The following is a 26376-nucleotide window of genomic DNA, read 5'->3' on the forward strand; positions in this document are numbered from 1 at the left end:
TTTATTTAATTCCCTTTCCACATTATAGCATCTTCTCTTGTTATTCGTGTGTTTTAGTCATTCATCCCTCTGAACACTCACCTCAAAAAAGTACAGTAATATGCAGTACTTTTGAACTGATTTTATTTTAGAGATAATTCAGAGAAAAAACAGGTTACAATTCTCTCTGTTTTACTTCTCTTGTAATTTTCATTTTGTAATTTCCTTTTCTTCATGTATCATTAAAGTCCTTCACAATAACAGTCACTTATATAACGGTGACTGTTTGTGTTGGCTGATAGATGATGTTTGGTGACTCAGATAATGAAAGCCACTTTGGAGATAATTTACATTTCAGAACAATTATGAACATTTTGGGGGACATGTTGCCCACTCAGGTTGTGTCTGCATGACGCTCAAGCTGTTTACTCGGCGCTCTTTGTTTTCATGGCCAGAGACTCCATGACACTGAAGAAGTTGCACGGCGTCTCACGTTCCATCACACTTTTGTAACAGAAGGGAGGGGGGAAGAAATCCATTGGACTTGAAAGGCCAAGTACCCAGTCAAATGTGCTGAAATGCAAACAACAGTTTAGTTTTTGTAAATAATTTCTGATTTACTGTGAATATATTTTGACACTGGACTTGTTGTCTTTACTTGATAAGAAAAGAATAAATGAAAAATAAATACAGTTTGTACAAGGTTTCCACATTTACGCCTTCCCAACCAAAGAGCCTCCAGAGCTGATTCTCATGTCTCAGTATTATTCATCTAGTTTATAAATTTTGTTTTTGAACAACAGAAACACAAACAGAAGTTTGTGAGTTACCCGTCATACACCCTTCCAAATGCTCATTAATGAAAGAATTAATCATGATGTCTTGAGTGGGGTCAGAACAGCTGGTGATATTAAAACATCTCACTGTAATTATAATGGTGAAATACAAAATACATAAAAAAAATCTTAAATTGCAGGAAAAGAGAAGGAATGCTGCAGTCATGTTCTCACACTGCCTGCATGTCATGATAATTACGCTTGGCTTTTTATTCTCTTTTGAGTAAAGTAGAATAGATGTAATGCTGGTTCTGGATTTTTTTTAAAAAATGGAGGTCAAAACATTTTATGTGGTGTAGCATGACCATGCTGCCAGGTCCTCATATAAGGACTTTTTTGCCCCTGTACTCTGGATGAAAATCTCAGAAAAACGTTTGATTAATTGGATTTATTGTAATATTAAAGGGATTTTCTTTTCTTTGTTTGGAGAATGAAAGATATTCTAACGGATAGCTGAAGCTGAAAGCTGCTCAGAATGATGACCAAAAGAGCCGATTTTCTTCTACTAAGACAGCTTAAACCTCATACATGTCTAAGTGGTATATGTAGTGAATTTGACTTAGTGAAATATGTGCATGAGGAAGTTGTTGTATGTTCCTTTAAATACATTTTTAAAGAATTTATCCACATGTAAATTTACCTTTTTTTTTTTTTTTTTGGTCATTCTGTTCAGACAGAAGATGACACTAGAAGAACTTTTGGAATAAGTTGGGTTGTTTTTTTGTTTTTTTTTCAAAACTTTATTAGAATTATAAAATATTACATTTTGGAGTTGAATATAACTAACTAGCTCTAAATGGTGATGTTGGGGCTTCAGCCATTGCTTTTGCAAGTCCAGATACTGACCTGACCATGGTCCATCCAGATTCTGGAGTGTAGCCAGTGACAGTCAAAGGGATGCATCCAATCTGGGTAAAAACAGTCAAATAGTGTCCTAAAAGCATGAAACACAAGTTAGATGTCACATTTGAGGTTAGTTAAAATGAGTTTCTGCTGCTTGATTGGTATCACTGATGCACATCAAATAAGAGATTAGCTGCAGTTTGCCGGAAATGCCGGTAAAGTATATTTTATGACCACTTTTAGAGATTAACTACACTATGGAAAAAAATGTGTAGAACAGGGAAAAAGAAAAGCTTTGTGTAACTTTAGAGGATTTTAATCATGTTTAATATTTAAAAAATGTTAATGTCTAATAAACAGACAAATTTAAAAAATCAACAATGCCAGTTTTGCCAAAGTCACAGAAAGTTTGGATATTTAATCACAGTTCCTCCATTAATTCAGCATATTATATTATAAAATATCATTGTTTTAGCTCTCTAATCAGTGCCAGATTTGGTGAGGTATAATACAGTTTTTCTCATACCATGATGTGAAAGGGGTCCAAACCATGTGTTGACCAACAGACCCATTCCCCAACTGCCAGAAGAACCCAAGATTGCCTGACCCATTAGTTTAGCATCAGAGGGCACTTGCATGGGAATGAAGGAAGTGTCCAATGGCATCTTCTTGCAAGACTGAGTGAGCCAGTCAATCTCATAATATACTTCCTGAAAGCATTAACAAAGAAAATTAAGTCCCCCTTTTTACAGCTCATGACTGTGTAGACTGTGTTGCCTTTAAAAAGGTTTTAGGTGTGAATTTTACTCAAATTCATGCATATCATGGTTTAGTGTTGCATTATATTTCTTATACATAAGTAATTTCCAACACAACAAACTGTCTTTTGTCTTTTGAGAATCAAATGGGTTTGATTCTCATATAATTTTGTACAAATAATGAGACTGGATTATGTTTTTGTTCATGACAATTTGCTGAGTTTGTTGCTCAGGGTAGGAGATTTAGTACAAATAATAGCAATGGTACATTAGAACAATAACAAATGAATTTAGCACAAATTAAAATACAAACCATCATTCATGATCTGCAGGATCTCACATATCAAATCAGGGACATGTAGTACAATATATACAACATATTCCTTGTTATAATAAAATAATAAAATAAAAATGATAATATTCCTTTTTATAGTGAAAAATGTCTCTGGTAATCCAGAATTTAATCAAAACAAAACAGTACTTAGCCAATGATCATAACCTCATTGTAAAGCATCAGCTGGTCCAGTGGAAAGGTCTCATTGCCGTTGAAGTTGAAGGTCATGACCCTGATCTTCGGTGCATAAGCATCATAGGAGATTGAGCCTGTTGACATCATATGTCCATTGTTGGCCATCTGAAAAGGGGAGACAACAGAACAAATTAAGGAAATCTACACATGAAAAGGATTAGATTTTCTGTATGGCATGTCAGTGAACTCACCACAGTGACATGGCCAGTCATAAGTGGTGGCGAAACTGTCGAGCACATAGACTAAATTACTGAGAAATAATTCATGTACTGCTGACTGAATAAAAAAAGCTTGAATTGCTTCTGTATACATGCAATTATATACCAATGACTGAGAGACAGAATAGCTGTCAACACAGACAAAGCATTGGCAACTAATTTCATAAAACCCAAATCTCAGCATGATAGAGGAGAAAAACATCCAAAAGTTGTTCAAAAAATAGTATTTACAATTAAAATGACCCATGCACTTTATCTGTTTTATATTTTCTGCCATTTCTCATCAGAATAGAATTTAAAATCCTTCTCCTTACATATAAAGCCCTCCACAACCAGGCACCACTATATATCAAAGACCTCATTGTTCCTTATATACCAAGCAGAGTACTTCGTTCGCAGACTGCAGGCTTACTTGTGGTTCCTAGAGTCTCAAAGAGCCGAGCAGGAGGCAGAGCCTTTGGTTATCAGGCCCCTCTCTTATGGAATAAGCTCCCAGTTAGTGTTAGGGAAGCAGACACCCTCCCCACCTTTAAGACTAGGCTGAAGACTTATCTTTTTGATAAGTCCTGTAGCTAGGGATGGTTAGCATCCCTTAGTTATGCTGCTATAGGTTTAGACTGCTGAGGGACATTTCCTGATATTCTTTTTCTCTCTCTTTTTTCCTTCCCACTGTTGCCAGTGTGCTTGCTCAGGATGGGAGATTGAGTTGGACTCAACTCAATCTGTTGGTTTCCTTATATAGGCTATTATGAATTGGCTTTCATTATGTTTTTCCCCTCTGTCTGTAAAGCGTCTTCAGATGGCATTGCCGTGATTTGACGCTATATAAATAAAGTTGAATTGAATTGAATTGAATCATTTCTGAGACATTTGTGAGCACTTCCACAACTTTGCTTACCTACACTTCAAAAATATATCATTAAATAAACATGGCCAGCAAATGACTCACCACAAGGTTTCGCCACCTGGGTGGCAGCAGTTGCCACCAGCAGGGCGAGGCAAGCGATCACTCTGACAAAGTTCATGGTGAGAAGGTAAGTTTAGTCAAAGAAAATGTGTCAACTCTCTGGTTTATATACACATGGTCACGGCTGGCCAAGCTCACACAAGCTTCACGAGGGTTTTTTTTTATTTTCTTGACAATCTTTGTCAGAATAAATATTTAACAACAAGGTCAACAAATGGTGTGATATACGTTAAAATATCAAAGTAGATTATAAAAATCAATGAGTAATGACATGAAAAATTAGACCTTCTTCACGTTTTGAACTGCCTTGATATTGTTGAGGTAATATGTAAATATACTGTAAATTGTCCTTTCTATATTCTCACTGTTAGATATTTAAAGGTGACTGAGCGGTAAAGACTGAAAAACAATGTCAGGTTTGTTGTTTTATGCTCTGCAAATGTCAAACAGTTACTCCGACTTACCCATTAAACCGATTAAATAAATATCGTAAGTAAATTCATTCCCATCATTCACCCCCTATTTTAGGAGTGACAGGGGTAAATACTCCCATAACATCATAGGTACTATGATGACAGTCAACACCAGGCTCCAGTGCAACAGAAAAGAGGAATGTAACTTAAAAACAACCTGTAGCAGCAATGTTCAGGATATCAAACCATTATGGAGCCCATATACTGTATGCTATGGGCTCAGATCGCTGGCGCTCCTGGGATCGGTTGGAGTCTTTCTCTAAGTTTAAGGGTTACAAGTGTTGTGATTAAAACTCAAATTACTCATGCCTTCACTTTCCACAACATTTCTGCTTTGTCTTTTTTTAGATGATTTTTCAACTCCTTGTCTTTCTTTATCGTGATGTTGGCATCGCTTTGACTGCCGCTGGTGCCTCCTAGCTGTTTGTTGACCACCACAATGTACAGTTGCTTAGTAATCACCAACTTTTCACTCTGGATCTGGAAGTGCCCATTTTAGCTCTGTAAAGAATCTAAACCTTAAACAACTTACTGAAGTGAGCATCAGAATGCAAAAGAAATGAGGATTTAGGTGACTGAACTTTGATTTAGGCGGCAGACAGTCTGGTATTTTCAGAAATTGATGAGCTACTGGGATTTAATGGTCAACCATCTCTTGGGTTTATGTTGACAGTCTGAATTATGGTTGCAGTTCTGTCAGGCTCACCAAAAATCGACAATGGAAAGATGTTAAGACCTTGTCCGATCTGATGAGTCTGGATTTTAGCAGCAACATGTAAATAGTGGGTTCAGAATTTGGCATAAAGGATATAAAAGCATCAATCCTTCCTGGCTTGTATAAATGATTCAAACTGGTGACGGTGTAATGATGTGAGGAATATTTTCTTGGTGCCTCTTAGTACTGGGCAGTGTTTAAACCCAAAAGCCTACCTGATTATTGTTGCTGACCATTTCTACTCCTTTTTTCAGCCCAGTGCAGCATCATCCAATGGCTACTTCCAGCAGGATCATGCACCATGTCACAAAGCAGCGAGTCTGACTCTCTCTAGTGCACAGTATCTACTAAACTCTGCTTATTTTACTTTGTTTCTTTTTGTTACATCTGATTACATCAAAAACTTTTGGAGAATCAGTGTACAATGACTTCTGGCAAATCCAGTAAAAATGTGTGCATTTGTATTTGAGAGATTTGTTTTAAGTAAAAGAGTGTCACAAAAATATGGTTATTTGGAAGCAGAAAAATAATAAAGCAGACTTTTCCATAATAAATAAATAAATAGAACAGAAAATGTCTAATCTCCTGGAACTGACTTTGCAAATGTTTTCTACTAATATGAATTTGACCTTATTTCAGAGCTTAAATCAACTTTAGATCACCAAGTTAACGAAGTGAAAGGAGGCAAAGTCCTTCAGCTTGACAACATGAAACCCCTGTGGAAAAACAAAGATTGGCATGGGAATCCAACAGAGGATCACAGCAGCTGTGTCCCAACAAAACTGTCTTCAAATAAGTTTGAAAGCCTCCAACTTTACCATAATCAAACATGAGTTAGAAACGCAGCCTTACCTTGCATTTTACACACACACACACACACACACACACACACACACACACACACACACACGTAAATCTCATCAAGAGCAACTGATAGTTTACTGAAAACAAAAAAAAGGAAAACACACAGTCCAGGATGCATATTATGTTTATTTTTCAATATGCATTTTAATTTATAGCCTCCTTTTTTTCCTTAGATTCCCTTGGCATAGAGGTGGATGGCAAGTTTTAAGTCAAACATCTTCTGGGAAAGAAATACTTAAAATATTTCAGTGCAAAACAGCTAAAGCAAAGTTAATCAAGTAAGATATCACTCCGTTCCCAGTGTTCAAAAAGCCATTAGTTAACACATAAATAAAACAACAAAAAAAGCATGTCTGGCAGCTGTTGATGACAACAGAATTGGTGTTAAAGAGAACCCCATTTTCAGGTGAAAATTCCCTTATTTTGCAGCAAAGCATTGACTTATAAAAGTCCACATCATATACATATGTGAATATTAACATTGTGTATGTTATAATCTTGTTACAATTTTTACACTAAGTCCATGATTTCAGTGTTATCCAAGGTAAATTTCTGCCCACAGGAAGTTTAGGATTACTCTGGATTTCTGCGTACTATCTGTGTAAAAAAAAAAAAAAAAAATTCTGACAAAGTGTATTGGTATGGTTCTGGAGATTTATCATACCTCCATTCTAATACACTTTAAAATACACATTATTTTTCACTCGCAAAGGGTATTTTTTTTGTCATGAATGTCAAGTTATACGCAGGAACCCTGAGTGCTGAGTGTGTGGCCTGACCTTGTGAGTATACAAGAAGAAGCAGACGCACACTTGTTTGTTATGTAGTGTCAGTCCAGTGATGGCACGACAGTCGTGTTCACTGACTGGGCTGAATAGTGGTTAAAAAAGGCATCATTTTGAACAAAATACATTTCCTGGACCTACACACACCACACACTCACAGAAAACCGCCTCACTTGCTCTCATTTCTGTCGATCCATTTGGTTTAGCATTCCTACAGTACAGAGCTTCAAGTTCACTTTACACTACCAAGTGTTAATTATAAGTAAGTAAAATCAAGCTAACACTTAGCTCAGTGATTCTTCTCACCTTTTATGCTGACTTTTTTCATTATATGGTCTTAAATCACCATTTCAGCTGTTTGCAGTACTTCTCCCTTTTTTACTCAGAACTCCTCAGTCTGCATTCCTTGTTTTTCTTTCCAGTGTCTTGCCACGATTTCCACATCTGAACTAAATAGCCAATCCGTACTCAGGTATGACACGCATCCATGAGCAACTGAACAAGAAAACTCAAAGAGCACAAAATGTGACAAAGTGCCAATAATGGGAGTATGAAAAAGGTGTACCCACATTAAAGATACATGTACGGATTCAGAAATGCAGATGAGACAAGTTTATGATTCGAATTGTTGAATTTAAAGTTCAAAATTATCTTTTTGTGTTTGTTGGTTTTTTTTCTGGCATGAATAAGTTTGAGCACAACCCTGGGTTGGAAAACCCGCCAAGCCTGAACATTTTTAAAACTGCACACAGTTTATCAGGAGGAAGCCACTCGGTGCAGAGAGGATTCGTGTAGAGGATGAAAAGTGGTTCCCCAATGAAAAATAAAACCATTAATCCAGAGTTTTCAGAAGCAGGTTCTGAGTGTGGTTCTAAATCTTCAGCCTTGACAATTTATGGACCCATAATTTCACCCGATTTCTGTCCTTCTACTTCCATGGGATGCGCTGTTAGCTGTCCGAGACTTCAGAAGTGTTGGAGTCACTGGTAAGTTTTCTGCGCTGTCTCACAGATTTCTCCTCATCCTGCAGGGCAGAGGAAAGTCATATTTTTATTCATAACATCCAAAAATGGTCAAGTGGAGCTTAGTCTTCCTGCAATGAAAAATGGCAGATTTTCTCACTGACACACACCCTAATGGTGGCTAATTCTGCATCTGTCTTGCATCCTTCCATTTAGACCAAAGTTAACTTTTAGCAAAGGTAATCAAGGATCCCTTACAAGGACCAAAAACAGCAGTATGCTTGTCTGTCAACACTCTGGCTATCCTACTGTGTGATGGCCTTTAGCTTTAGGACACTTGTCACCGTTCTAAACAATCTTAAAACTGACAGCTTGAAAGGCTTGCCTGAAAAAACGTCTGACAAATCTATAATAATGACATATTAAATGTAAAGGAAGTCAAACCTGCGTACTAGCAAAGCTGCAAAAGCTTTAAAAAATATTTAATTTTTAAAAACATTTTTGCAAATGTTGTCATTTCTTGAAAAAACTAAGTCAAATGTATTTCTGGAGGCTAACTTTCAGAAACAAATTAAAAATGTCACAATAATAACATGGAGCCTATAGAACATCATCTCATGATCCATTCAAGGTCATTTAAGGTCAGGCAAAAACAACAGGTTCATTGAGACATACATGACTCGGATTAAGCGTGTTTTTCTTTGGATAGATTGTTTTTGTGTGGACTCACGGTCTGAAAGATTCCATTCTGTCCCCACTCTCCAGGGGAGTGGTCTTCGGGGTCCTCTGCCTCATCCTCCTCCTCTTCCCCCTCTTCCTCTCTCACAGTGTCCATCCCATCTTCCTCGTACTCTGTCAGACAGTCTGACTCCTCAGCTGAAAAGAAAGATTTAAAGGACACATTAGAGAAAGAATTTATTGACTCAACCACCCAGTTTAGAGAGCATCAATAAAACATCAGACATGTTCCACTGTATTTCAAACAGAGCTGGTGAGAGCTTTGTAACCTTATTTATTATGCTGTTTAAATCTGACATGACCTCAAAGGGTAATCAGTCAATAAGAGGTTGCAACTGCTCTAACACAGGCTTGTAACATATGGAGGTTGTGTGCTTAAGGGTAGAATGAAAGAAAGTGTGTAGAAAGATTGTAATAAGCAAGCGGCCTTCACCTTCTGTAGCTACGTAGCTTTGGACTGGCTCGATCCTGGATACAATCTCTGCAAGGTCAGTGAAGTCAGCTCCTGGACACGTACAGGACTAAGAAAGGAGAAATGTTTTTCTTTTTCAATATATACTGGCATAAAGCTTAGATAGTGAAATGAATGTTAGGCATGAACCCTATAACATGGATGGTTTTAGGGTGTATGAGGTCTCCTCACATCATTTCTCTTGCTGTCATTGTAGTCAGCAGAACGGTGATCCTTCAGCATGTTCTCAATAATGTCCCCGCGAGCCCAGCCAGTGAAGAGCAACTTGCCATGCTGGTAGCCCACATCCTGATATACAAGATAGTTTCAACACACACACACACACACACACACACACACACACACACACACACACACACACACACACACACACACACACACACACACACACACACACACACACATACACATACACATACACATACACACACACACACACACACACACAGAGACTTTCTGAATCTAAATCAGACAAATGGACTGAAAGCTAAAAACTCACATTGAGAGAAATTTCAGGGTTGGATTTCACAGGGTTGGAAAATGAAAGCACAGGTTGTTTTCTTTGGGAGTATGTTATGGAAGAAAAGCCTTGTGTGTTTGTGAGTCTGAAGTCACTAAAAACTTAAACCCTTTTACTGTTTAAGACCAGACTTGAAAATAGCACTGTCAGTTTCACTGTGAAAGCTCAGAGTCAAGTTATCCAGACTGTTTTATTTCATCTTCCCTCGCAGCTTTAACATCATGAAACTGGGAAGTCAGTTGTCTTCTGCTTTTGGGTTTGCTATTTTGCTGAATAAATGAACTAATATCACTGTCCCACTACTGTGTTGAGTGTTTTATATCCTGATTAGAAAATCTTACTCTTTACTGCAGTTCTTTCATGTTTAACAGTTACAAGTTGGAAATTGTAGTTTCCTATAGTTTCTCATCTGTTACTTGGTAAGATTACACGCACAGTTGTGCCAAGCTATAGTTTTAGCTCTCACTGGCCATTTAACTGGACAATCGTCTTTTGTAAGTATGACTGGGAGGGAAAAAGACTTAGTGATCTTAATCTGCCCAATGTGACACTGTGGACAATGTGAGAAAACATTCAATACATCCTCCTACTGGTTCCGTGGGAGATCATCATGCATGCGAGTTAAGCAGAATTCACTGCACAGAAGTTTTCTTCAAGTTGCTCTAATGAGGATTTTGTCACGTGAAGCTGCAGTTATAAAATTAGATGCCGTTTTAGAGCAAAGATGACCGCGAGTTGACAAGAAGTTTTAATGTGCTAGTTCTCTGGCACACCCCACAGACGAAAGTCTAGTGTTTCCTTGTTGTTGTTAACTGGTTGCTATGAAATGAGCTGCAAATTCATGGTTGAAATGGGAGCTGTTTTACTGTATTAATGTGGTATTTTGATTAAAGTGTGGCAAAGATAGACCTCACACAGTTGTGTTACTTTGTGGAAAGTGTATAGGTATGTCTCCTTTAAAGTATAAAATTGAGTACCTTTCAGCAAATAATTGCCTGCACAATGGCTACATAATGATACTATGAGACTATTTTAAAAAGCACAAGTGTTTTTTCAGCCTGTCTCTTAAGTGGCTGAAGGAAGGTTTCCAACGATGAGAAGGTTAACAGGTAAGAGGTTTTAGACACAATGTATCATATTTCTAAATAAACTAAGAAAAACATGTCAGATTCAGAAGGTAACTCACATAGATCTCATCAAACTTCCCAAAGTCCATGGTTTTGAAGCGGTCGATCGGTGGCCGGATGTACTCGCAGTAGGCACTTTTCTTTACCACTTCTAATTGGCGCACACACGACACATATGCCAACCGCGACTGGATCTCTGCCATGTCAGGTACCTGTTGGATTAGTTAATGGTGAGCAAAATGTTTCAACCCCAGCCTTATAATTTTTTTACAAATAAATATCTTAGAAATATTGTTTAATCATCTGATTCTATCACAGTCATCAATACTAGATATCAGTCAAACACATAAACATAAGACGCTCTAATTTAGCATTTTATAATTCAAGCAGCTGAGTCATGATTAGTTATCAGCTCACTGAACTGCCATCTTTCACTGTACCTTTACTTTCTCTGCCCATGGATTGATCCGTTTCCACAGCAACCACCACCCAGACAGGCTGTCACCATAGTTACAGAGGTCAGTCTCATCTTGGCTACCCACATCGATGGCAATGACTGTTCTGGCACCCATGTTCCTAGCAATGTCCGCTGTGTGACGTGTAATGCCAGGATTTACACGTGTGCACAATATCACGTAGATGTACAAACACAGCATGACAAAATCCAGCAGCAAAGAGGATAAGACAATGAATCTAATGTTATTAAAACTGTATTAAAACAGGTGCTACACAGTTTTCTCAGACTATCATGTAAAATAGTACAATGTTCCAACAAGACTTACACCACAAAAACATCAGTTCAGGCTGACACATACACACGAGCACTCAAGGTTAAATAGTTAAATATTAACAGTGAAAAACGTATACTATCATGACCTACAAGCACAGGGCCTTAAGTCATGACCTTTCTCATCGACTACTGTATGTCAGATAGAGCCCTGGGGCCGTGAGCATTTTTGTGGTGTTGAGCCTGTTCGAAGACAGAAATAGGAAAACATCCCACAAACCCAAAACACAGAACCAGTTTGCCAAGAACAACTATAAAAAGCAGCTGATGCAGCACAGGATCTTCAGAAAGAAGCCAGGAGAATAAAATTCACAAATAAAGGATGTTGACTTAACAAGGCTCCCTTAAGCTAGGTCAATTTTTGGGCCTTGAGAGCTTCATATTTCTAGAATTTCACAAAAAAACAATCACCAACGTAGCCATGTTGAATTAGGACAGAAGATACAAATTGTAATATAGACACGGGATCAGGGGTTTTTTCCTCTGCACACCACAAGAAGCTGCTTACGTAAGTTTTGATTTGAATCCATATAGCAGGAATCTGTGTATTTGGCCTGTTGCACCGTTACATATTTCAGATGAAGAAGTTAATTGGCAGTATGCAGTAAAAAAAAAAAAAAATCACAAAGGAAAGAGGATAAAGGCTCATTTAAACTGACACTGAAGTATAACAAACAGAAATTTGGGGCTAGGTGATAGAGACAGGACATGAAAATTAGTCAATTTAAATGCCACAACTGATTGAAAACCCAACTAATAGTCTTCATCTCTTTTATATGAGATCAACATGTGTATTCATTGAACTGAATAGCCGCTCTATTTAAAATGACAACATGCCAGATGTAAGCAATTTAAATACATGATAAAAATGATAAAATGGCAGGTTGTACAATTATACTGGCACGTATTTAAAAAAAGATTATCACCCAGCCCTACACAAGAAACAAAACAACAGACTTATGAAGGCAGATAAATAAAAAAAAGAAAAACAGAATCTGACTTATTTAATGTTGAGATGAAACACAAACACACTTCAATACAGTATTTCTTCAAGAAATAGTCACATCTGAAAATACTGTTAAATGCTGCCTTTTCCCATCTTCTGAACCAGATTGTTCAAAATTTACTTTTGTAAACTCAGTTTTCATCATTCCACTTTCTGTCAGTGCTCTGTGAGTGGAAACATGTCCAAAGCAACAATCCAGATCCAGATGAGGTTCTTATTTTTCAGCTTTATTTCATATTTAAATTTTTTTTCATGTGATTGATTCATTTATAAGCTTAAATACTAGCTCGGTATTCAGATGGGAAAAACTCAGCACTACCACAGGACTCCCCTCCATTACAATAAACCTATGAGACTTCACTTACCTAATATGTAAACATTGCTTACTGAATAAAACCCCCTCATAAAAAGCATCCCCATGCATCACTCCACCTCCCCGTCCTCTGGGAAACATGAGTTGGGAAGACACTGAGGTGTATAGAGTACACTGGTTGGGGAGTGGGCTGGGGTGCGGTGGGGGAAGGGGGGGGGGGGGCTGCCACCTGTACTTGCCTGGCAGGTTGTTGATGTAGCCACCATCCATTAGCAAGTTGCCATCTTTGGGGTCGCAGAGAGGCGGCAGATACCCCGAGAGGGTCATGCTCGCCCGCACATAGCGCCACAGAGAGCCTGGCACACCAGGGAGGGAAGGAGGGAGGAGGAGGGGGGATAACATCTCAATAATGTTTGCTAAACGTTTTAGATTAGTGATTACACAGACCGCAATCCAAACTCAAGAGGGAATTCAGCCAAAGGAAGGTAGCCGATCCCTTCAAAAGCAAAGACTGTGTGCTGCTCACCTTTAAACTCTTGTTTCATACCACTGCAAACCTCATTACCTTGCACAGACACCCTGTGTGACTTGTGCAAAAGGTAAACAAGTAAATGGTAACCATCACAGAGAGCCAAGGTGTTTTCAGTCTCCAAACTATGTCCCATCAACAGTGCTTCCTTACCTGAGATGACCTGATTTTATTTCTATTTCAAGTTTCTGAAAAACCCATAAAAACAAAAATTTGTTAAATTTATTATAGAGACTTGATTTTATTGCCAATCAGCAGCACAGACGTTGTTGTGACAATGTTTGGAGATCTTCACTGTGAACATGGCAGAGAAGCAGCCAGCCTTTCCAGTCCTGCAGTACAGCTCATAGCCAGCAGGGGGCAGGAGCAGGCCAGACGCTGCATGGGTTGGAAGGATAAGGAGCACCGCAGAAACAAAAGCAAAGGGTGCCGCTGTGCGTGGATTGTGTGTGAATGCTATGGCAGGATTATTTTACTGAAACATAAGTTTAGAGGGACTACCACCTACTTCTTTCAATTTATCTAGATTTAGCACAACTTTTAAGGGCTTTTTGGAGTTTGTATTTGGAGCTAATATGTGCAACAGCAGGATCCAGAACACACATTCCTTAATTAAAAACAAAAAAAAACCATAATATATTCCATCAGTATATATTTAAGAAAAATATATAGATGGTTTCACCGTATCCAAGACACTGGCATGCACATGAGACAAAGCAAAGCCAGGAGAGAGGACAGGAGCTGGGCAGGAGAAACTGAGCGTGTTCCTATCAGCAGAGATGACTGAAATGAAACAGGAGCGGGACACGTTCATGGGAAACAAGTTCCAGTTAAATCCACAGGACGGACATATTTATGTAAACCAAAACGCACATTGATCCACAACAGCAGAGGATGTACAATGTGGATGTGACATTGACATGGCTCAGTCCTTCACCACCTCAAGTAAATCAAAACCTATATATATATATATATATATATATATATATATATATATATATATATATATATATATATATATATATTTTTTTTTTTTTTTTTTTTTTTTTTTTAATTATAATTTAAAACACTTTTTTTTCTCTTTTCTCCCCCTGATCTTAGAGCTGAAATTCAAACAAAATCCAAATGACGTAAGTCATGTTTCCATCATCTAAGCTACCCACAAGTTGGTAAATGCAAAAACGTAGAACAAGCAAGTGCAATAGTGCATTATGATATGAGCCACATTCAGGACTTCAAGAAGGATAAATTTCAGCATTAAAAGGAACTTAAAGGTCATGCATCTCTCTGTGACCCGCTGATGTTCGAATATGCAAGAAAGAAAGTGAAGGTCGCTGTATTATATTCCCAGGTGGTACCAAGTCAAAGGGTGAAACTGCTGTTTGAGTGGCTAACAAAGCCAGTGGGAGCTAGAATAAGATGTGCATAATTTATTAGAATAATACCCACTAATCGAATTATTCTCAAGATATGTAATGATTTAAGTCTTTCCTTCCAAACCATGGGCTTCCAATGTCCACTTGGTCAAGTTGGGGTTAGTAACTAGTGAGAAGAGGAGGGTAGCCAAGTGGTTGACTGTTGACTTGGGAATGAGGGAGGAGGTGGTCTTGGTGAGCGGGTGTATAAATCTGACCTGGGACATTGTTAACATAGCAACCATCCACAAGCAAGTGGCCATCCTTGGGGTCGCACAGGGGAGGTAAATAGGGGGTGTAGGAGGCGCTGGCTCTAACATAGCGCCAGACGCAACCTGTCGGGAAATGGAGATGGAGAAGGAGGAACACATCAAATATGAGCCGGACTGCACGTCACAGATGGAAAAAGGAATTGTGAATGATAGATAAAGAAATAGAGAGAAAGAAAGGGCTGTAGCATTGTGAAGAAGAAGAATGCTCCAAGGAGCAAAGCAGAGAGAGGGGACTCTTTTCTCATATTAGTTCTATAAATCAGGCCAATTCATAGAAAATAGCACCATAAAACTCTTAGAACTGATCTCATTAAGCTACTTTATGGCAAGAAAATGTAGCTGGATTCAGAATAATGATAAAGGTATCAAATATTTTAAGTCTGAGTATCACTAAAACCTTAGGGTGATATGAATGTTAATCGGTGAAGGAGAAGGGATGACAAATATCTAACACTAGAGATTAAACATGAATAATGTGGTGTTTAGGTTGATTTAATAAATAAATAACAAAACAATAGTATTAGTGCTGTTAAATGACTGGTTCAAACAAGCAAGGTGGGGGAAAGTTAAGCAAACAAAAATCTTAGAAAGGCTTAAAAAAAAAGGCAAAAAACATGAGATGGATAGTTATAGAAGAAAGACAGAGAGAAAAGACCGCCACTTTCAGGCAGGTGTACCGAAATTATATTCTCCAAATCGTGAGATGGAAAAACTAGCAAAATCTGTAAAGCGTGTGACAAAGTTTGGATTCTGGAAGACATCAAGAGAGGTAATACAAACCCATGACAACTTTTCCCTTAGATCCATTGAGATACTATTATTTCTTTTCTGCACCTGGAGTGACAGTAGCATATTCTCCATCGCACTGAGCAAGAAATGTTAAAATATACCAGAAAGCACAGAATGGATGTGAAGTATTACTGAAGTCATGTGGGGTGTTATGGAAGGGCAAGGTGGAAAGAGACAAAAAGTGAAGTGTTCTGGATCCTACATGTTGACATGGGAGGGGATTCAGCAGCTTAGGGTCAGCAACTACACACGTTATTATGTATACAGTTTAAACCTATGCACGGGAAACACAGCATTTTTATTACTATATATGAGGCCTAATTAGGAAGCTTAAACACAGATGTGATGGAGACAAAATAATGAAAAATTACAACTTTGATGGCACAGCATCAGGAAAGAAAGAAAGACAGAAAGAAAAGAAAAGAAAGACAGAAAGAAAAGAAAGAAAGAAGGAACACAAATGATGGGAAGAGAGAAACAGAGATAAAGACTTTGCTCCAGCAGTTAATCCAGACACATGCCAAGATGCAAGCATCAGCAGCATTCAGTGTTTCCCATAAACTCTTCAAATCCAGTAACCACTTTCCCTTAAACAACTGGCTTTACAACATCTAAATTAGATGCACAAATAGTGTAAAATATCAATTAAAATTGCAACGACTAAAATACGTGCCGCTGGATTTGAAGGATTTCTGGGCTGGGTCATTTCTCTACTCTAACTTGTGTTAGTGATGATGCATTTTTATGCAAATCAAACAGAACACATTTAATACATAGACACAAACAGAAATTTGAGGGTTTCTTTTTATATACTTTCAGGATAATTAGTCCTCATGGCTTGGCTGAGGCATAATCCAAACATGACAATGGCTTGTTTTCAGGAAATGGCAAATTATTCAGTGAGTAAACAAAATGATGCAGGAAACGTGGCATGAATGACTTCCATGTAGGGAAGATTAACTGGCACTACCTCTGAAAGGTATAAAACATCACTGCAAGATGCTTTACTGGGCGGTTGCTCTGCCCAGTGATTGCCTCTCTGCGTCAGCTCCATGCAAAGTTTTGTATTGATTTCTTGCTTCTCTAAATGCTTTTGCCTCTAAAAGCATCTCAGGCTTACTGATCTGATTCATGGCGAATGTCAGTCATGATGCTGTTGGATCAGCCTCCAATTTAAAAACATCAAGTCTCTTGCAACTTTCACACCCCTTCCAAAAACAAATCTATGGAGAGATCTTGCATGACTATCCTTCATTATAGCTCAAAGTACATTTAGTTGATCAAATACACTTTTTTTATACAGTATGACACTTTTATAAAACTTCTGAAAAGTGTCATACAAATATTATTAAAATCTTCACTATATAATTTCTAAGCATTTGTCCCAATCTTAAATTCAGAATACAGCCATGTCATTTTAGTTTGGAGTATACCCACCCCAAATCATAACTCTGTGGAAGTTTATTAGCACATGTTTCTATTTTCCTTTAATACGTCAGGTTATTCTTACTAGAACATTTTTAGACATTACAGACATCAAGATGCCTTAAGTAACTTTTGATTGACTCAGTGCATCAACATCCCACAAAAGTCACTGTTTAATTGCACTTGAAATATACTGATGTCAGTCCTAATTTCATTAGTTCTTGGTCATTCAAAGCAGCACAATTGGATTAAGGTGAGTGAATGTCAAGAAGGACTTACTCATTCCTTAACCCTCTTTGTGTATGTGTGCTATCATGAATCCTAGTAAATATGCGGTATATAAAAATACTGTGACATATAAAGATACGGTTGTAAGTTAAAATACTTAAATCAGTAGAGATTGGTGGTGGCCTATCCTGCATTTTAACTCGGCTGTCACTCACCGTCCTGATGAACACGCATGGCAGAGGCTGTGATGTCAGTGGTGACATTGAAGTATGGAAGCCAGAGGTCCTGAGGACACAAGTGTCAAAGACTTCATCATTGTCGTCCAAATGAAATGACCCTTGTGTCTTCTGGTACACTGACTGCTCCTGTTAAAGCAGTCAACTCTTATTGTGCTGCAGTCTCACCTCAGCTTGTTTGTCCTGGAACACTTTATAGATACTGGTATTAAAGGCAGAACCAGAGAACATGGAGGTGATGGGATAGGTAAGGTCCAGCACCGTTTTAAACACTGAATTCATTGCCTGTAAAAAAAAAATTAATAAAGAAATAAAGAGATGATAAACAAATATATCCTAATTGACTAATCTTGTTTGAAAGTGCAAGATTTCTGTCTTAATTTTAAAATAATTGTTGCTATTTTTCTTTTTTAAAGTGCAAACTTGGCACCAGATATGAGTAGTGAAAGAAATACTTGGTAATAATGCTCTGTACCTTGGACCACTCTCTTGCTCGCTGTTTGGTCCGAACAGCACTTCTCTCCTCAGCATACAGTGCACCAATGAATGAGCCAATCGATGTCCCACCGACTATATCAATAGGAATCCCTGCTTCCTCCATAGCTTTTATCACACCCACATGAGAGCAGCCTCTGCATGAGAGAAAATGATGAGTATGTTAGGATTTTATTACATAAGTGCTTATTTAACAAAAGCAGTCCTTCCATGCAACACATAAATGTGTAAATAAACCAAAGGGCTGCTTGGGGGGGGGTTGCTGAAGTTGTTTGTGGCTCAGATCTCACAATCTGTGCTCACCTAGCTCCACCTCCTCCCAACACGAGGGCAATGCTGTTTCCAGTCAGGACTCGGGCCAGCCGAGAAAAATCACTGTGCCTGTCTGCTGTTTTCTCAAACACCTTCTCATAGACCTCCCTCTGCACAAACATCCAAAACACACATTAAAGTACATTTAAAGAAAAACTCTGCAACAATGTTATGAAGTGCAAATCTGCATTTTATCCTTTACAGGCCGAAGAAAAACAGGGAAAAAAAGAGAAACTTTCAAACCAGTTTGCTCGGACTGCGTCTGGAGAAGACCCTGCGTGGGCACTTGAGGTGTAGATGCCCAGAACACCAGCTGCGCATGTTGAGCCACTCGACCGTCCTGGACGGGCCTGGTCCATCCTCTCTGTGCAGAAGGACCAGCTGCTTCAGAGCCCGGACTGCTGTGTTTTCAAGCATTTGCTCCAACTTTACAGAAAAATAGAGTATGTTAAAAGTTTGTCGTCATTAACATTCCTCCCTTTCAAAATGGACAAACCCATACCTCCCCGAGTGCAGGTTCCTGGTCCCCCAGGCCAACAATAAGGATGCAGTCAGCCTGCCTTATGCAACGCTGAGTCCATGGGGTCATGCTGTTGTCTGTCTGATACAATACAATTCGATTGATGTCTTCCTGCTGGGCCAGCCAGCCAGAGAGGCGATACTCATGGATACTGAAATTATAAAGAAGATGAGATTGAGGAACAGACACAGACAAGGGACATTTATAGGAATAATTATTTGTAGCAGAGATTAGAGCAATCAATGCATTCTAACTTTAGGGGCATTCACAAGGATATTGTGAGGGGGACTCGGTTCTACTGGGCAGGGATTTCTGAAAAATATCACACCTTCCTTTGGTTTGGCTTGTGTTTAAACTGCAATTGCTTGCTAGGGAGTGAGACAAAAACACGGTTTTGCAGGTAGAAGTGATTTATTATTATGGTACATGTACTGCCAGATATTTATTTAGTGTAGGCAGGTTGCAGGATTTTTTTTTCCTTTTTATTTCTTCTCTTTGTGGACATGACAAAGATTTTACTTTTGAAGCGCCAAAGTTGCCTTTATAGTGAAGCTCTGCAGAAACATTTCCAAACCTTGCTACGAGGAAAATTCTCACCAGTGCAGCCAGTGAGAGATATTTCTGCTGCTGGTTATGTGATTCAGGGTCAGAGCTTAAACCAGGGATGGTGGAAAATATCTTCTTTATGCAGCATTCTCACAATCATATATGAATAAAATAACAGACATCATGGGGAGGTGGTCTAGTGGGTCAACGCAATATTATGCAAGTAAATAAAAATCTTAGAACAAATAGAGAAAGTAATGTTATGAAGGAATTGATGGGGTTTAATTTGTGAACTTGCAGGTTGGGTTGTGGGTTATACATAAATAGTCAGGTCAGGTCCAGATTTCAAAGGGTTGGATTTGATCATCATAATGGGTTGGGGGGGCTGCAGGTTTCTAAAATTTGACTTGTGCAGGAGTCTGGTGGTTCTTAATTTTACTGTGGTGTGCAGGACATACAGCTACATTTTACAAGTTTTTTTTCCTCCCACCTAAACACTAATCTCCATCACTTCCTTCTTTGTCTTGATACTTTATTGCTGATCACATTTGTTACTTTCTTTTTTGGTTGCTGGATAGTCAGTTTGCAAGTGAACCAAGACCCCTGCCTTTCAAGCGGACTAGAGTCCGTATCAGAGTGCAGTTGGTGTTCACACCGCGCCAAATGAATCTTACTATCCATGGAAATGGACCACGGTCCATTTAAAGCGTAACAAACCGCAGTGGTGTGAACATGCCCTCAGATATGGAAAAGAAAATGTGATAATAAAGGAACTTTTCCATTTGTAATGATAAGTTAAACTGAAATGAAGATTGTCAGACTGACCTGTCCAAAGCAGAAGCACCCAGACGCTCTCTGATTATGTCACTGGTTAGAAGTAGAGTGGGCCCTACAAATGTCAAGCAGAGAAAGCCAAACTAAACAATTCAAGTCAAAATAAAGGACTCTAATTTGTTTTTAAATGTATTTTAAATAAAAAATATTCAATTACAGAATTCTACATATTTTCTATTTCAAAGTTCTATTGCTCTTTAAAGTTTTTTTTTTTCCCCTTCTGGCTCTTTCTGCCACCATAAAAACACTCGCTCACACACGGATCTATGCTATACCGACAGCTGAAATTAAGAGTAACTTGTAGAAAACTTCTATGTCTATGTAGGTTCTTAATCAATACTTCAAAAAATGTATCTTGAAAACCCAAAACGCCAAAGACTAAACGCTAAAGGTTTCGAATGGTATATAGGGCAAGAGGTGACACCATACTGGCTGCACCCACGTTTCGTTTACAAAAACCTAGCTTGTTTGATTTAATTTTAGATAAAAAGGCAAAACAATGTAGAAATACAAATGTTTTTTCCATACTTATTCAAACCTAAAATAAAAGCTTTTCAAGTGCTTCAAAACTTTTCAAGACTGCATAAGAACACTGAAATTAGGACACAACTACAGAAAAATCAAATAATCTAAGACAAAAAAGGGAACAAATCTATAAATGAGTTTACCAATGGCACTGAGGGCATGGCTAAGCTCCAAGTTAAATGCATTGATGGGCACTTCGTCGCATACAGGAAGCACAGCCACAGTTGAGAGGTTGCTAGCAGGGTTTGTGACATCAGCACTTGTTGCCATACTGGGCAAACTGAGGGCTGAACCTGGAAGAAAAGAAAGGCTGTCTGAAAGCAGAACCTTGTCAAAAGTTTGTTCCCCTAAAGGTAAAGCTAACATCATCTCACCTGAGAATGGCCCACGACCCTGCTGCAGGTTTCCCAGGATCTTTTGGCCTAGCAAGTGGATCAACCTTGTCACAACCTAAAAACAAAAATTGAATTTTGATGAATAATCACATAACCACGTATTCACAGGTGATCTTTCATTGATAAAATAATTAACCTGTGGATATCGTCTTTTGATGTTGTTCAGTGTTCCTTCGGGCAGCTTCACAAGCTCGGTGTCTCTTACAGCATGGACAGTGGTGGCTCTTGGTTGCTTGGTCAAGGCCTCCACCTAAAGCACATGGCAGGAACCACAATATACTGATTCAAAACTCACAACTGAAATACAACACATTATTAGCATGAACTTGGATGACTGAAATAAGCCACTCAAAATACTAAATCACTCATGGAAAACCAGCCTCCCCAAAAAGTCACCAATGCAGGCAGAAAGAAATTTTAAGATGAAAATCTTCTCACCACACCAATGAGGTCCCCTCTACCGTATTCCCCAACCAACTCCTTCTTGCCATTTGCCTTGCGAATGACTGAACGCAGACGTCCATTCAGAACAATGTAGGTGCAATCTGACTGGTCGTCTTGTCTGTTGAAATGAGGAGAGGAAATAAATGGAATAAAATGGTCTGAGAAATCAGCTTGTTGATGTGTATTTTTAGCATTTTTTCGCACATAGATGCATTTCCTTATATGTCTGTGCAAGTTAAAGCTTGAAGTACCTGTAGAGGGCTCTGCCAGCTTCAACAGCCATCCAGTCAATAGCAAAGTCCATCTGCCGGACAAAAGCAGACATACGGATGGCCACTGTGTGGGCCACACTGAGCACCACACTGGGTTGTTCCCTCATAATCCTGCAGGGGGCAGCACAAAGCACAGCCACACTTAATCGACTCTGAAAAATGGTAATACTCAACAAAACTAAAAGATTTTTTCAGATATAATGTGTAAAATGTTTGTTTACTGGAAGAAATAGAAGACTCACTCATAGAAATCTGACTTTGAGATCTTCAGGTAAGTACAATCTCGAACAGCCTTAACGGTGAAAATAAGGGGCTCCCCAGTGAGCACCGCGAGCTGGCCTACCATCTCCCCAGGGTGGATAACAAACAAGCAGACAGCCTCCTGTTTGTCGATCATCCTCTGATAGACGTGCAGACAGCCAGACAGGACAAAGTGCAGACTCACATCCTTCAAAAGTGAAAGAAGGAATAGGGGGAATGAGGAAAAATGTTTTTAGTTGCAGTTTCATGTCTAATTTCTTTTTTTTCCTCCCCTTTTTACTTATGTTAAAAACCCAATGACATGACATAAAGATGTATACCCTATCTACTCGGGTGGGGTTATACAACATAAGCTTATGCTTTCACTCACTCCTTTGGTGTTTTCTTTTTTTTTTGGTGTATTTTTGCTTCTACTTTTGTTTTTAAATTTGTCATGTTAAAATAAACCTTATCAATAAAACTATACAGGCAAATAAAATTTGACAAAACCTTTTACTATAAAAACATAGCGAAGGGCTACTCAACTCTGAATCCCTGCTTCAACGTACTGACTGAAATGAATTGGATCTAACAGTTTATGAAGTTCTGCACAATGACTCATTAATCTGAGTCAGGTGCGTTGGAGCAGAGAAACATGGAAAATCTGCATGATGTGACCCTCATGGGACCAAGTTGAATAGCTCTGACATAAGATAACTAATGAGTAAATCTTGTGTGACTGCACGAGGGCTTAAAGTAGGCCAGTGCATGTGTACATGTGCAGATCATAACATCACTATCACTAGTTCTGTAGAAAAGATGGAGGATACATCTGGGTGTTGAGTCCAAGCTGGAGCACGGGTGGAGGTTGTGTGGCAAAACAATAACCACAAGAATTATTGCAATTTATTTCAATAATCATAACAACCCTAGTAGGAAGGGGCGACCAAGTGAAGTACCTTATTGAACTGCTCCAGACAGACTTTTTCAGATAGCCCAAAAGTAAGGGGCCGCTGTGACCTAGTCTCCTGAAGTAAAGTCCACCAGCATACCTTGAAGGAGACACTTCCAAACCACCAAGAACTCTCTAAACCCTCCCTATACATTTACAATCTAACCAGTTAAGTTACAACTATTTCACCAATAGAGGTATACACGGGGCAGCTAGGTACTTCAAAAAACAAGAGCATGCACTGGTCACCTGGTCTCCCTGTCTTGCTAAGACGGCTCCAGCTTTTGCATGATGCAGAGTCACTTTCCCACTTAACAAAGATGGATCCTGGACAGACAACAAAGTGAAAGAGTCAACTATAACAAGTTAATGCAACAAAAAAAAACTAAAACTACAAGAAAACCAACTGGACAAACATTTTCCTGGATTCAGCTTTGGGAAACTATGTAGCATAGAATTTTGTCATTATTATTATACGATGATTCAACGTAACAAAGTACGGTACTGACTAATGAAGTGTCAAGTGGCACTTAAACAACAATTACAGAAAAACTGCATTAATGAAAAAGTAACACAAACCTCAATCCCCATGAGTCTGTGCACCTCTTTCTGAGCTTCCTCAAAGAGAGTAGCGCTGGATCGACTACATACAGGGGTGAAAATGTTGTCTACAGCTGATTCTTCATCAGGATACAGGTAGATTCCTGAAGGAACCTCGTCTACTGTTACCCTCCTCTCACGTTGGTCCTGGGACACAGACTATGAAAACATTCATTTATTCACTTTGAAATATGACTTTTCATCTGTTGAGAACAGGACGTTTAAATCAACAGGAAATATTTTTGTACTATTTTTTCAAATTGAGACATAATTATTACTTCTCATAACTTCAATTTATCTAATTAGCCAATTCAAAGCTACAAATTATCTTGCTTGTGTAATGAAGAGTACTGACCCGGGTAAAGGTGGGAGGAGTGTTGCCGTCCTCTGCAGAAACAGAGATCCGTCCTCTCTCATACGCCATGTCAAAATCTGACCTCAGACTTTTCTGTATTCCTGCAAAAACAATATTTATACAACAATTCTGAAATCAAGTCTGCATTTTGCAACTTAGTTTTGATTTGGGCATCTCTTAATGACTTAAATATGAAACTGCAGACTAAGAAAATAAGTGCCGTTTATGATAAGCAACCACATGTCAGTTTGCATCGTTTAGCAAATCTACCCACCCAAAGTTTGCCATTAGTCTACAAAATACACGTTTTAATCATATTTAAATGTGTTTTAAGTTTTCTTTAATTTAATATTTTATCTAATTTCAACATAGTTTCATAATTTTTGTATAGTAAAGTGTTATCAGGTCTTTTCAGAAACTGAGCCTACTGTGACGTTACTTCTGGATTTTAACATTTATGTCTTTATTTGTTAAACCTTAAAACTTAGAAATTACTGAGACAGATAACTGCTCTATTGAAACAGTTCATTTGAAACCATTACAGAGTGAGAGATTTGTGATACAGACAGAAAGAGATGGATAGACAGATGGATACCTTTGTCAATTAGTGAAATGCAGCTAAACCTGTTGGAAATATTTTTTATGCACGTGTTCAAACTAAACAAAGTCATTGGGAAAGATAAATGTTGACCTGGGATATCAGGGCTGGAAAATGAACCACCTGTTGCTGTCAGCTCAGCTTAATAAACACAACATCCCTTGACTATTGTTTATACACAGGGCAGCCATGCAGAAGAAGGCAATCATTGTCATATGACTATCATGTGCAAATAACTACATTACTGTAGTCCTGTTAACAAAAATAAAGAAGTACTGGAAACATATTTTTAGATCGAGCTTAAAAATGTGAAAGAATTGGATTGAGTTGAGTTCCACAGCACTTGGTGCAAATCAGACTGACTTATGCCACTGCGCTCTCATCGTGTGTGTGTGTGTGTGTTTGTGTGTGTGTGTGTGTGAGAGAGAGAGAGTGAGACTTTAAATCCACACAGTTCCAATCATTACAGGGTTTCCCATCTTCAACTGATGGTTCATCACATCTGTCCAAATGCAAATTAGTACATGCTGTCAGCTGGAGAATTTTTGTGACTTATTAAGCAGCCAGTTCCTGGATTAGGATTTCATCTCTGTGTCAGACACGAGTTAACACAGAGAGGAGGCAGCTGCGGTGGTTTGGTTCAGCTTTGGTTTATGCACTTGGAATGATAAAAGTATCTATTTCTTTAATTTTTTTTTAGTTTTAATACCATTCGGTCATGAATGTAATGCAAACCTGTCATGTTTTTGCAACTGTGGTTTCACATTAGAGTCAGTCAGTCAGTCAGTCAGGATGGATGGATATCCAATTATGATTGATCTATCCAACGTAATTTTTCATCCGCACAGTCCTTCAGACTGCTCTCGGTTTCCCCATGGTACATTGTATGAAACACTGTCTGATAAACCAGTTACATGTATTAACACAGACTTCTAACAAGTACATTATACATCATAATTTTGGTCCATGTTTATTTTTTCAGGGGAGAAAAAAATAGATGGTAAAATGACTACCAGAACTTTTCTTTCATCCACAACACAAGTGGGTGATACACCTCTTTTAATTCTGCTCAGTGTACTTTATTTATCCATTGTGAATAAAGAGCCCTAATTACACACATTAGTGAGTGATGAATCTTACAAGTGGGGACTATGGACACAATGAAACCTTATGCCCGGTTACAGGTTTCACTGTGTTTGCATGAGTATTTGTGGGTGTATGAGTGTTCAGTGTGAACTTTGGTGTACAGTTAAGCTTAAGTGTGGATGTGTAGCACAGTCAAACTGCTTATCTACAGACAATGACTGATGTCAGAAGGTCACACCAATTCTCTTAACAATGAGAGCAGTCGGCCCTCCGCTACATGTTCCTCAAACTTATTCTCCTTCACTTACACTTTTGTCATTCATGGATTTTATTATTACATTACATCCCACATTAGACCAGACCTGCATGGAAACATCTCTGCATGTTGGTTAGTCAGATCTGGATTAGATGAACAG

At 38.5% G+C, this 26376-nt stretch overlaps 2 protein-coding genes across 5 annotated transcripts in view; both read right to left on the minus strand.

The window, feature by feature from the left end:
• Positions 1 to 404: 404 nt before the first annotated feature.
• Positions 405 to 4188, minus strand: LOC306773109 (ependymin-like; the record flags this gene model as incomplete). The annotated part of the gene is made up of 6 exons (XM_079262838.1): positions 405 to 552; positions 1662 to 1749; positions 2185 to 2368; positions 2916 to 3050; positions 3137 to 3171; positions 4113 to 4188. 6 exons carry the CDS (start codon positions 4186 to 4188, stop codon positions 405 to 407), a joined length of 666 nt encoding a protein of 221 aa, XP_079118964.1.
• A 2142-nt stretch (positions 4189 to 6330) lies between these two features.
• pnpla6 (patatin-like phospholipase domain containing 6) overlaps positions 6331 to 26376 on the minus strand; it is a 30865-nt gene continuing 10819 nt past the window's right edge. For 2 of the 4 annotated variants that reach the window (XM_079264729.1, XM_079264730.1), the window contains exons 14-37: positions 24277 to 24377; positions 23901 to 24080; positions 23571 to 23648; positions 22372 to 22577; positions 22109 to 22240; positions 21852 to 21975; positions 21550 to 21663; positions 21393 to 21468; positions 21162 to 21311; positions 20485 to 20548; positions 19096 to 19264; positions 18837 to 19019; positions 18585 to 18703; positions 18262 to 18418; positions 17955 to 18071; positions 17766 to 17835; positions 15055 to 15171; positions 13132 to 13248; positions 11227 to 11375; positions 10846 to 10998; positions 9311 to 9427; positions 9101 to 9188; positions 8660 to 8805; positions 6331 to 7991 (exon numbers count right to left, since the gene is read on the minus strand). In XM_079264729.1, the coding sequence (XP_079120855.1) occupies positions 7917 to 7991; positions 8660 to 8805; positions 9101 to 9188; positions 9311 to 9427; positions 10846 to 10998; positions 11227 to 11375; positions 13132 to 13248; positions 15055 to 15171; positions 17766 to 17835; positions 17955 to 18071; positions 18262 to 18418; positions 18585 to 18703; positions 18837 to 19019; positions 19096 to 19264; positions 20485 to 20548; positions 21162 to 21311; positions 21393 to 21468; positions 21550 to 21663; positions 21852 to 21975; positions 22109 to 22240; positions 22372 to 22577; positions 23571 to 23648; positions 23901 to 24080; positions 24277 to 24377 (3002 nt within the window). In that variant the 3' untranslated portion in view covers positions 6331 to 7916. The remainder of the gene's footprint in view (positions 7992 to 8659; positions 8806 to 9100; positions 9189 to 9310; positions 9428 to 10845; positions 10999 to 11226; positions 11376 to 13131; positions 13249 to 15054; positions 15172 to 17765; positions 17836 to 17954; positions 18072 to 18261; positions 18419 to 18584; positions 18704 to 18836; positions 19020 to 19095; positions 19265 to 20484; positions 20549 to 21161; positions 21312 to 21392; positions 21469 to 21549; positions 21664 to 21851; positions 21976 to 22108; positions 22241 to 22371; positions 22578 to 23570; positions 23649 to 23900; positions 24081 to 24276; positions 24378 to 26376) is intronic. The other 2 variants (XM_079264731.1, XM_079264732.1) reach the window with 2 other exon arrangements.

Source organism: Telmatherina bonti (genome assembly GCF_933228915.1).
Source record: "Telmatherina bonti genome assembly, chromosome: 3".
NCBI classification, from domain to species: Eukaryota; Metazoa; Chordata; class Actinopteri; order Atheriniformes; family Telmatherinidae; genus Telmatherina; species Telmatherina bonti.